Source organism: Lissotriton helveticus, chromosome 5_1 (assembly GCF_964261635.1).
Source record: "Lissotriton helveticus chromosome 5_1, aLisHel1.1, whole genome shotgun sequence".
Taxonomy (NCBI): Eukaryota; Metazoa; Chordata; class Amphibia; order Caudata; family Salamandridae; genus Lissotriton; species Lissotriton helveticus.
This window is the reverse complement of record NC_136065.1, coordinates 1886469900-1886482602: the sequence shown is the minus strand read 5'-3', so window position 1 is coordinate 1886482602 and position 12703 is coordinate 1886469900. Positions and strand designations below refer to the sequence as shown.

The following is a 12703-nucleotide window of genomic DNA, read 5'->3' as shown; positions in this document are numbered from 1 at the left end:
CAGGGTCCTGCTAGAGAAACCCTGGCAGATGTCACACTCCTCTGGGACATGAGATGAAGGAAGGCAGATGATACACACCTCGTGTGGGTCCGACTTGGCCTTCTTCCTGGAGCACTCGGGGCATTTGTCGAATACTGCAGGCATATTGACCTGAAAGAGTGCCCCAAAACACACACCAGGAAGCAAAGCCTCAAAGTACTTCAGAAAAGTACTCAAAAATGTGAAAAAATCACCAATAAACCCTTGAAAAGGGAGAGCTCAATGCTCCAGGGTCCTGCTTGCAGGAGCCGGAAAAAAGAACAAAGTAAAAGGGACCTGCAGTGCATTCTGGGATACTGTGAAGTTCTGGAAAGTTCTCTTAAAGGCACAGTATTCTGTTCTGAGCCACATAATGCCAGCCTATGGGGCTTGTCTGTCCATGTCTTCCTCTCTATCATTCCAGAGGGGTTTTGCTGTTAAAGCAAGGGAAATCTGGACAGGCTTTGCTGTTTGTGGATTTTTGGTGGAATTTCTAGTTGAAGTACTGGACAGTGTAGCCTGTGGATATAGGCTGCATTATCTGTCTTTAATTCTCTCTTAAGTGACTGTGCAGTTCTGCATTTTTTGACACCTTAAGAGATTATTTTTGATTGCTCCGGGGTCCACGCACATGGGCGGGACTATTCACTAGATTATGACTATACACAGAGATCCCCCTACTACAGAAGTAAGTGACCCCTCCCCGCTCGCCACCCTAAAAGCTGTTTTAAGTATAAAAAAAAAGCAATAATATGGGTTCAGTGGGCCCCGGTGCAACTGCACCAATGGAAGCCGCGCCCCTGCATGTGCTGCATGGACACCAGGACAAGGCACGGGTCAGCATGCAGGATAAAGTGTTATCGATGTTCAAATCATGGCCGAGTTCATGTCTCCAGTACTGGGCCTGAAGGGAAGGTCGGAGAGAGCTACGCACGACAGAGCCCTCTGCATTTCTAAAGCAAACAAACCGCAGGTGAATATTTGTTTTAACTGTAGAGAGCGTCTGTTATGAGAATGGTAGAGCCATAGTGTAACTGGCCTTGAAGGATGCTCAACTGCACAATGCAGTTGCTTAGGGTAAACCCATATCACCCCCCACAGGCCTACACTGAACATATAACACCCCACACCCCTTTCACGTGCACTGTACACCCGTACAATTCAACCAGAAACGGACCACACAAGACAACAATACCTGGGTGGCCGAGTGCTTTCTACTGGATGCCCAATACGCACAGATGCATCATGGGATAATCCATACGTTATAGCAATTAAAAGGTATCCGTGGTTTCTAATTCTACCCAGGACAGCTATTGGCCTCTATGGCAAGGAGAAGGGTGACCTGAACTTAACAACTGCCTTCTGTTCCACGGTACAAGAGCCTACCAGCCCTCCCGCGCCTGCACCCACATCAAAAGGAGCAGACGAGTCCTCATGATGGTCCTACACCGCAGGCCGAGTGGAATCCCAACTTCTGCATTAGAAACAAAGGTAATCAGATCTGGGATGCTATTAAAACAAGCATTGATCTCTTAGCTTTATGGGGCCATGTGTTTTTAATTAGCAACACATGGCCCCCATAAAGATAAGAAAGTGCTTTGCGACAGCAGCAAAGTAGATAACCCAGTCAAATCGGTGGCGAAAGGGCGTCCACAAAAAACTCTCATTTCCAATTGCAGGCGACCATTTAGCATAAACAGTGACACCAGCCAATAGAAATGAGAGGTGGGGCTTAAAGCCTTTTCTGAAATCCCTCTCACAAAATTTCTAGCCAGCGAGCAGCGCATGCGCTGCAACGAAGACGAGACCTTAAAAGGAACACGGGGAGACTGATTTTAGAGTTATGTAGTTAAATGTAAGTTTGACTAGAGCCCAAGAAAAATAACAGTACACCTACAGTTCGCCACAGACTGATCATGGAGTGTGCCACCCCCTCAAAGAACATAAAATGAACCTGAAACCCTCCCTCTCACCGACCGAGGCGAAAACAAATACCAAAATAAAACATTCTACATTAGCTAGCACAGATCAGTGCACGTCAGTAAACCATCAATCTAAAGTGGTTTTCACACCATAACAAGAACAGCAAGAGACACAATGCACATATCTGGGCTTCATCGCCCGACAGTACTCAAATACTCGAGACATCTAGGGAACAATCTGCTCCGTCCAAACTCTGCTCGGAAAAAACAAAACTAAGCGAATATGTACGTTCATAGCAACACAAAGCGCTATGAAGCTACTCCATTACAAGAGCTATAAAAATGCTATTATAACAGGAGGGAAGGTCACAGGCAGCCCACCACGTGTCGCCGTGCAACTTTACCCGTGTTCCAGCTGCTTTGTTTATGTACACTGGCTACTGACAGCCAACCAGGGATGAGGGGCCCTCGACGCTCACCCGCCATGCACCTCTGGTTCATAAGAACTGCATGCATGGCAAACCTGGGCCACGGACGTGAGGGGCAGGGCCTGCCCATGGATCATGGTGGAAACAAGTGAAATCCTCTGTGTGGAGCTGGCACTGGTGCATCGCATGCGCAGCTCCCAGAAGCAAGAGCATGGAGGAAGTGACAAAACAATGCCACTCTCTTGCAGAACGTGAAGTTGGGCCAAGGATTCTCCCACAACTCACATATTCATTGGTCTATGGCTGAATTGGGACCCAGACGGGCTGATTTGCTGTTCAGGCTGCTTAGTGATGATGCAGGAGTGATGTGCTGACAGAGGTGTGTGGCATGGATGGGAGTCACTTGTGTGTGGAGGCTGAGCAGCAGTGCTTTAAATGGGAAGAAATATTTGCAGGCACTCATTAATATGAGCTAGAGGTGTGGCAAGTGGGCAGGCTAGAGGCAAGACATGATGATACATAATGATTTCTGTACCAGTTGCAGCACATATCAAAACACATGAGAAATGAGTTTATGTAAACAAAAGAGATTAACTCATTACACAAAATGAAAGCCAAACAGGATGATATGTTAACAGTTACTTGTTTTGTAATATTTGTTGCTTCTTAATGCCATAATGTTATTTGGCACAATACTATATATTCACAAACAAAGAAACACACACAAAAATATCTCCCGCGAGTGCCTGATTCTCTTCCTCTTTCTCTCACTTTTCTCACACACAAAAACAGGCACACACAAGTTGGCAAGCACACAGACATAGGCAAACACTCACACAAAGTCTCAGGTGGGATTAAAGCCATTTTAAACTCCTTGCCTCCCATGGCTTTCTAAATTGCCACTGTCAGTGTCCTGCCACCAATACCTGTGTTTCCACAAATGCACACAATAGTGTGAATGTGATTAACAGCATAGGGCCTAAATAGGCCCTCCACTATCAAACACAGCGTAATGGTGAACACAGGGAAAATCCTTTACACACCTGATAGAGAGGGGCGGGGGAGGTGGGGAGGATGCTAAAGCACTTTCAGCTTGAATGGTCATTGTGTCCCTGATCGACAGTGCAGAGTCCGTCTAGACCCTGTACTGTTAATCACAGCATGATGCAAGGCAAGTCCACTCAGACCCCTGCAGTCTCAGGGCATTTAAATGGACACTGCTGGAATCTCCAACAGGGACTCTGCAAAAGGATACTGTGCTTACAAGCTTCTGAGAAGCAGACCGGCATCTAACCTGTGCTAGAAGAGTTACCTAACCAAAGCCTGCAGTGCCATCTATTAGCGTACCGGTACTCTCCCTGGCTAAAGAGCAGTGCTGTTAGTGACGGAGAGAAAATTCAGAAGTGTCGGTACTCGGTACCGGTGAGTACCGGCCCATTTAAAGCACTGCTGAGCAGGCACATCCTGTGTTGTAGGTGGGTTCTACCACCTACATCTAGTATACTTCATTCCCTTGGAGCATATGTGGAACATCATAGGTTACACGAACAGGTGGGCGAGTCCTGCCCAAGGGTAGCATATAACTTTTCACAGGCACAATCAGCCACATTGGTAACATCACAGCCTGTCTGTTTCTCGAAGAATTACTGCACCCCCTCTTCAGCCAAAACGAGAGCAGTGGCTCAGAAGGGAAACACAGTGGTGGGTTACTGTCTCCCTGTAATTCACAAAGGCAAGTGAGAGTACATGAGGGTACTATGGAGTCCAAGGTGCCCTTGGGAATAGGCCCCATTATGCTGCCCTCTAGTTTTGGCTGTAGTGAGAGTGGACCCTACATCCACATGGCGAAGCGAAGCAGCCATCTGTGCCTCACGTCTCTGAAAGAGGACCTGAAAGTACACCTTGTGCCTGAAAGCTGCGGATCTCCCTCTCTGGACATCAGTCTGTAAAACGATTCAGTTACTGCAGCTCAGTCCAGTGTTCGGAACAGTGGTGCTTTCAAATGCTTCATCGCTCTTACAATTTTTGCTGGGTTTGGGAATTAGGGTGAAGAGCAATAACGAATAGTTTTCTTACCTGTCGGTGTAGTTTTGCAGCTTGAAGATCTTTCTGGATTCACTATGCTGTGCATTATTCCGCGGTCTTGTGGTTGGGTCCGGATTCGTAGTCTTTTCTTTGTGTTTTTTTTTTTTTTCTTTGCCCAGGTGGGCGTCGGCGTCACACCCCCTTTGGGTGTATTTCCGGTGACGTCGGCATGCTTCCTGCGGAAGCTCCCACTCTTGGGCGCCATCTTCGGGTTCTTTTTTTCCGTGTTTCTTTCGTTTCCGAAGTAATGGCAATGTTCTTCTTAGTTTGTATTTACCGCTTTGTACTTTCAAAGTCTATTCTTTAGTTAACCACCTCTTCTCTCTCCAGCCTCATCTTTCTGGCGGAGGTGGGTGGGTTCGCTAGTGAATCCAGAAAGATCTTCAAGCTGCAAAACTACACCGACAGGTAAGAAAACTATTCGTTTTGCAGCGTGAATCTTTCTGGATTCACTATGCTGTGCATAGATTTTGTAGCGGTTTCTCATCTCTGTGGCGGCTGGGTGGAAGATGAGCGTTGGGTGTTGAATATGTGCTGTAGCACCTTCTGTCCCACTTGAGCTTCCTTGTTCATTTGTATGTCCACACAGTAGTGCTTCGTGAACGTGTGCACCGAAGCCCATGTTGCCGCCAGGCATATGTCCTCTATGGGTGTGTTAGCCAGGAAGGCTATTGTAGCGCCCTTCTTCCTGGTGGAGTGGGCACGTGTCCCCTCAGCCAGTTCCTGTCCTGCCCGTTTGTGGCAGAGTTGGATTGTTTGTGCGATCCATCGTGCAATGGTCCTTTTGGTTACTGCTTTGCCCATGAAGCTGTTTGCGAAGGACACAAAAAACTGTTTCGTTTTCCTGTGCCCCTTTGTCCTTTCAATGTAGTGCATGACTGCCCTTCTGGCGTCCAGGGTGTGCAGAGCTCTCTCTGCGCTGGTTGTGGGTTTTTGGAAAAAACTCGGTATCTGTATAGACTGGTTCATGTGAAAATTGGATACCACCTTCGGCATGAAGTGTGGGTCAGTCCTCATCACAACTCTATCGTTGTGTATTTGTATGTATGGTTCTTGTAGCGTCAGCGCTTGAAGCTCGCTTACTCTGCGTAAGGACGTTATCGCAACCAGGAAGGCTGTTTTCATAGTTAGCATCTTTAGGGAGGCCTTGTGAAGTGGTTCAAAGGGCTCTTTCATGAGTTCCGTTAGGACTGTGTTCAAGTTCCATGCAGGTGGCGGCACCCGCTTGGGTGGCGCGATCCTTTTCGCTCCTTCTAGGAATCTCTTCACCACCTGTGATGTGAAGAAGCTCCTGCACGTTTCTCCCCTTGTGTAGGCTACTATCGCTGCCAAGTGAACTCTTAACGAGGATGAGCTAAGGTTCTTCTCCAGTAAGTGCGTCAGGTACCTTAGCACTGTGGAGTCCCTCTTCATCTTATTGTGGAGTCTTTCCTGTCTGCACCATATTGTGAATCTTTTCCATTTCGCAACGTAGCACTTTCGAGTGCTGGGCCTTCGTGCCTCCCGAAGTACCCTCAGGGTGCTTTCTGGTAGTCTCAAATGTGCGAACTCTATGTCCTCAGGAGCCACGCTACTAGGCTCATGCTCTCTGGCTCTGGATGCAGTACCTCTCCGTTCTGCATGGACAGTAGATCTTTCCTCCTGCTGAATCTGTGGGGTGCACACTGTGTCATCTCCATGATCTGCGAGTACCAGGTCTGCCTCGCCCACTGCGGTGCGACCAGTATCAGTGTCATGTTGCTCGCTCTGCACTTGCTCAGTACTCTGTGCATCAGTGGTATCGGGGGAAAGGCGTAGGCAAATGTCCTTGACCAATCTATCCATAGGGCATTCCCCAGTGTCCCCTCCTCGGGCTGCCTGGATGCGAAGTTTTGGCATTTTGCATTCTGGCGTGTGGCAAACAGGTCCACCGATGGTGTCCCCCACCTGTCGAACAGGTATCTTGTCTCCTGAGCATTGAGCTCCCACTCGTGGGATGCCGATGTCTGCCTGCTGAGCCAATCGGCTTGTATGTTGTCCTTCCCTGGTAGGTGTATGGCTAGCAGGTCTATCTTGAGAGGGATGGCCCATCTCCATATCTCCTGCGCCAGCGTTGAAAGCGGTGCGGACTGTGTGCCCCCCTGCTTGTTGATGTAGAACATCGCAGTGGTGTTGTCTGTTTGTATCAATACCTTGTGCTTGTACAGTCTTGTTTGAAAGGCCTTCAGTGCAAGGAAGATTGTCTTCAATTCTAAGTAATTGATGTGCTTTGTGGCATCCGTCGGTGTCCACAGTCCTCACCTTGAGCTCCTCCATGTGAGCGCCCCATCCCTTCAGGGATGCGTCTGTGGTGATGGTCACTGTTGGCGTTGGGGGCGTTAGAGGCTTTCCCCTTGCTATGTTCTCCATGGTCCACCATGTCATCTCCTTCTGCACTGCGTGCGTTACAACCACTAGATCCTCCCAACTGCCTGTAGCTTGTGACCATTGCTCCTGTAGCCATTCTTGAATGGGTCTCATGTGGAGTCGTACATTCGGTACCAGGTGGATGCATGATGCCATCATCCCCATGATCTTGCTCGCCGTCCTCACTGTCCGAGCTTGTCCCTTCCGGTAGAGGCGAGTTTCCTTCACCAGCGCCCTCGCCCTCTTCTCGCTGGGGAACACCTTGCCCTGTAAGGTGTTGATCTGTGCTCCCAGGAAGATCTTCACTTGTTCCGGCTCCATTGATGATTTCTTCCAATGGATGGAGAACCCCAGGTTTATGAGCGTGCTGGTCACTGTATGTGCGTGCAGCTTGCATTTCTGGTATGAGTTTGCTTTCACCAGCCAGTCGTCCAGGTAAGGGTATACATGTATTCCCTGCCTTCTTAGGTGCGCTGCGACTGCTGCGAGGCACTTTGTGAAAACTCTTGGTGCCGATTTTAGACCGAAGGCCAGTGTCGTGAACTGGTAGTGGCTTTCTCCGACGGTGAACCTGAGCATGTGCTTGTGCTTCCTGTTCATTGGGATGTGCAGGTATGCGTCTTTGAGGTCTATAGTGACCATGAAGTCCCCGGTCTGCAACTGTGGGAGCACCTCTTGCAGGGAGGTCATTTTGAATTTTTGCGTTCTTATGAATTTGTTCACGAACCGTAAATCGAGAATGGGCCTCATTGTCTCGTCTACTTTTGGTACCAGGAAGTATGTTGAGTATACTCCTGTGTTTCTTTCCTTGAAGGGTACCCTTTCTATGGCCTGCTTCCGCAGGAGTTCTTTTGCTTCTTCCTGAAGGCACTGCAGCTGCTTGCTTGCTAGCGGCTTTCTTCTTGGTTTTCTGCTTGTTGGCCTCGCCTCCAACTCTATGCAGTATCCGAATTGGATAATGTTGAGGATCCATTTGTCTGATGTGATTCCTCTCCACTCCTGGAGGTGGAATCTTAATCTTCCTCCCACTGGTGTCCTGTGGTCGTAGGTGTCTAGTTTGTCTTGACCCATCTGTACGTGCTGCCCCCTGGGATCTTTTTTGTGGGTGGGCACACGGATTTTTTTGAAGTCACTTGGAGGTGGGCTGCTGGCCCCCTCTCCTATTTTGTCCCCGTCCATTTCTCCCTCGAAAGGACTGGCCTCTTTGTTGGTACTGCCAGGGCTGTTTCTGATGGCCCTGCTGACCCTGCGAGTCTGCCTGGTGCGTTTGCTGGAAAGCCTGGTGTGATGTACCTGGCTGGTTTCCGCCTCTTCCGCCGGGCCTCCGTGACGGGGTGCCCCTCTTGTTCCCTCTGAACTGCAATGCTCCCATGGATCTTGCTGTTTCGTTATCCTTCTTAAGTTGGCTGAGTTGCTCATCAACTGTTTGTCCGAAAAGCGTACTGCCGTTGAACGGTGTGTTCAGGATGCTGTGTTGCACCTCCGGTTTGAAACCGGATATCCTGAGCCAGGCGTGTCTCCTTTCCGTGACGCCCATCATCATGAGCCTGCTGGCGGTGTCTGCCCCATCCAGGGCCGTCTTAAGGCAAGAATTTGCAGCATTCTTCCCCTCTTCAATTAGCTTTTCGGCTTTCTGCTTGGCATCCTGGGGCAAGTCCTTCACCAACTGCCCCAGTCCCTCCATGATTTGGTACATGTGTCTGTTTACCAGGGCGTTGGAATTAGCCATGCGCCAGTGGGTCGCGGCATTCCGTTCGATCCTTCTGCCCACCAGATCCATCCTTTTGCTCTCTTTATCCGGTGGCGGGCCCGAGGTAGTGGGTACGTTAGCCCTCCTCCTTGCTGTGGCCGTGATAATGGAGTCTGCGGAGACCGTGCCCTGAATGTAGGCCGGGTCCTTTGCGGCATGCTTGTACTTCTTCTCAGTTCTGGGAGTTACTGCCTTGCATGTTGCGGGCTCCCTGAAAGCTTCCTTCCCCTGAGCCAAGACGCTCTCGAGCATCGGGAGGAACTGGCTCCTCGTTTGTGTTGGGAGCAATGTTTCCAGAAGGAAGTCTGCTTTCTGCTTCTCTTCGTCGAGCTTGAGCTTGAAAGCTGCTGCGGCAGATTGTATCACCGCGTTGTAGGCCCCGATGTCGTCCGGCGGCGAGGGCCTCGAGGGGTAGGTGTCGACCACCTCCTCCGGGCTGTCGGTGTCGACATCGATGTAATCTACCTCCTGAAGGTCATAGGGCGCCGACTCTGTGTCTGTCCTGCCCTCATCTTCCTCCCCATAGCTGTAGCTCTCGTGGGGATTCTCGTACTCCTCCTGGTCGTCGAACACCTCGACGTCCTGGTCTTGCTCGGTGACTTCGGCGACCTCTTCTTCTTCCTCCTCGACCGCCTCCAGCACTGGTGGCTTGGTCTTGTGAGGGATCGTGAAGGCCTTCATCCTTGCGTCGAAATCTTTTTTCCGCTGCATGAAGTTCTCCATTTCTGCCTCGAGGCGCCTTCTTTTCTTTTCCATCTCGGCCGCGTGTTCCGCGTCGGATGGTTCCGCCGCTCTCTTCGACGGATGGCTCGTCGCCGTGCCTCTCGGAGTCGAAGTTTTCGACGTCGAACCGGATATCGGGTCTCTGGTCGTCGTCGACAGTTTCGGGTCTTTCTCCCTCGTCGATCGATCCTTTTCGGGGACGATTTTCGACGTCTTCTGCTGATCAGCAGCTCTCGGCGCCGGGGACTCCTTCTCTGAGGATCCGCTGGGCCTGGGAGTAGTCGCGGACGCCGCCTTTTTTGGCGTCGGCGCTTTCGGGGTCTTGCCCTCGATTTTTCGAGACTCAGAGTCTCTCGGGTTCTTGGGGGCCGAAGAGTCTCCTACCTTGTCAGAAGTCTTCGTGTAATCGGTCTCTACGACCGTGTAGCTGTCGTCTTCGGCGGCAGCGTTGTCTTCTTCCTCGGAGGACATCCCCAGCTCGTAGAGCGACGGGGTCGGGGCCTTCCCCTGCAGGGCGGCGTGTGCTACCCTCTGCCTCTCTCTCACACGAAGGGTCTTCGGGGTGAAGGCGGAACAGGCGTTGCAGTCTCCGCTTTCGTGGTCCACCGGTAGGCAAAGGTTGCATACCGGGTGCTGGTCCTTCTGCGCGTACTTGTGGTGGCAGTTACGGCAGAACTTGAACGGCGTGTTGTCCATCCTCGAGCGTCCAGGGCCTCTCTGGTCGCGTGTTCGTCGACGGTCGTCGAAGATCTGGATGGAAAACGCCTTATCTTTGCTTGTCTTTCGTCGGTGAAGTCCCCTGGAGTCTTCAGATGACTTCTCCTCGTCTTTTCTGTATTTTCTTTCTTCTTTCTCCAAAAATGTCTGGAGCCCAAACGGGAACGATCCAGACCCGACCGCGGAAAAAAAGAATCTGAAGATGGCGCCCAAGAGTGGGAGCTTCCGCAGGAAGCATGCCGACGTCACCGGAAATACACCCAAAGGGGGTGTGACGCCGACGCCCACCTGGGCAAAGAAAAAAAAAAAAAAAAAAAAAACAAAGAAAAGACTACGAATCCGGACCCAACCACAAGACCGCGGAATAATGCACAGCATAGTGAATCCAGAAAGATTCACGCTGCAAAAAAACCTTTTACCAAGGGTTACAAAGTGTTGTTAAAGTAGAGAAGACAGGATTAAAACTCCAGGTGTCTGGTTTCACTGCTAACCGCTTGAATACTTGGACAACGCTACGTCCCCTCACAAGGTACTGCAAATAAATCTGCGTGCATTTGACCGGGATACTTAGCCAGGAGGCAGGAGCACTCAACAGTGGTCTGTTGAGGTGCCAACATGCCTCCCGGGAGGCTTCAGGGAACATAAAGGAGCTCAAAACCTTACTCAAACGAGTACAGAGAACCAAACAAATCATACAGATAGAGCTAGATTTTCAAAGTACCGTTTGGTTTGTATTTTTTAATGTGATACCAGTTCAGCAGATTAAAAAATTATAAATCCACTTATACAAGCACACTTCATGAAATGTCTCTTCTTTGGGCACTCGTAGTGTGTAAATTATTAGCTAAGCCAATGGCATTCAGTAGGATGACAGGCTGAGTGGAAGCACCATCATATTTGAATCTTAATTCACCAGGCTACACAAAGATCAACAATAGATGCATTGGACTACTGAGGGAAACAGAATGGTTTCTTTTTAAAGCGAGTCTCCCATCACACACAGAAAACACCACAATTGGCAGGCGGAGAGAAACAGAAAGAAATTAGAGAAAGAAAGATAACGTGAAGTAACCAGGGAGGTAGGCCGAATAAAAAATTAATGAGAGAAAAGGAAGAAGAGAGTTAAGCTACTGTGAAAGAGAAAGTAGAAGTATGAAAGAGACAAAACTATGAAAGAAAAATGGACGCTTATGGGAAGATACGAGGTAGAGAGACATTAAAGAACGAGCGAGAGGGCCAAAGTGGTCTACAGAAAAATAAAGTGGACAGCAAACTAAACAGTGGAAGATAGAGAAAAAAAGATGAAAGAGAAAGAGCTGGAGAGGTAAAGAAAAACTTGGCACGGGAGGGTAAAAAGTAAAGTAGAGAGAGAATGGGTTGCACAGAAGGTGGGAAAGACAGAAAGGGTACGAGGAAGAAGGTAGAAGAACAGGAAACACAACGAGGAAAGAACAAGTATGAAGAAACTGAACAGAAAGAATGGAAAGAGCAAGACAAAAACTTGAAGCCGGATAAAGAAAGCAAAAGAAAAAAGAAAGAAGCCAAAATTAAGAATCAAATTAACAAATGTATTTGATATAGATAGAAACGAAATTAGATGAGAGTCTGCTTTATAGCCATACAATGTATGCAGACACTAAGAACTGTAAAGGTATTAATATTACCTAATGTAAAGTTTCTACTCAGTTTATTAGCCCCCGAAGGATAGTAGCCTGAAATGACCTTGCTGGAATTGAAAAGTGTGACCTGCAGTTAACAGGTGAGAACTGTGAATGCTTACTGCACCATCTTGGCATTATTCAGGTGCTTGTGTTCATGCAGGAAATCATAAGTTGCCCCTGTGCCCTCTTTACAAGAGCGTCAAATGTACCACCTTCGCCTACTTAGAAAAAAGCCATTTTGAGCCATGGAGTCTGTTAAACAGAGGATAGATACGCTCACCTTTCACTACGATGTCTGGCTCATCCTCAATTTTGACCTTGTTCTTCTCGGTGATCAGACTGCGCATCTCTTCCGACACATGTATGAGCCTGGGGGGGGAAAGAGCAAGTACATTAGCAAGGCATAAGCGTCTCTAGCCCATTTGTCTACAGACTTGATTTAATACACTGACTTGACCATCCCAGACTGCCACCCACAACATATTGTATATATACATTTTAACTCCAATTAAGTTAGTATAATATACAATGCTACATGATATACAGAAGCATTAAAAGAACAAACGTAGAACTTGGACAAATAGCAAGCTCATAGAAGAATGTCAAAACCTTCATGTTGCCAAATCTATATCTATTTTCCCATATGACATTTCCATCTCATGTTCTTGTCAAAAAACAGTTTCATAAACTCAGACCAGTCTGCAAGAATCTATGCCGGGTACTTGGTATCTCTGCAACCTTATCTTCAATAGGGCATTCATATTATCTCACGCCACCACTGATAGTAAGAGTGGATGGCTACTTTTCCAATAGCTAGCAATTCTGCTGGAGCAACAGTTATCTGGTAGAAAGGAAGCTATTTTTTATGTGTAACAAGTGGTTTGTAGTATTACAGATGTGCATGCTATGCATTCTACTGCCATCTATTTTCTCTGATGCCTCGCTTAGGTTCATGTGTAAATCAAGTTATTGTGTACCTTCAAGTTCGGATTGATCATATCACTTGTAAATTCA

General features: G+C 48.5%; 1 protein-coding gene across 5 annotated transcripts in view; it reads right to left on the bottom strand.

Moving 5' to 3' along the window:
* The window catches only part of PLEKHH3 (pleckstrin homology, MyTH4 and FERM domain containing H3), a 294750-nt gene that overhangs the window by 128500 nt on the left and 153547 nt on the right, over positions 1 to 12703 (bottom strand). For all 5 annotated transcript variants that reach the window (XM_078645364.1, XM_078645365.1, XM_078645366.1 and 2 more), the window contains exon 3: positions 11970 to 12058. In XM_078645364.1, the coding sequence (XP_078501490.1) occupies positions 11970 to 12058 (89 nt within the window). The remainder of the gene's footprint in view (positions 1 to 11969; positions 12059 to 12703) is intronic.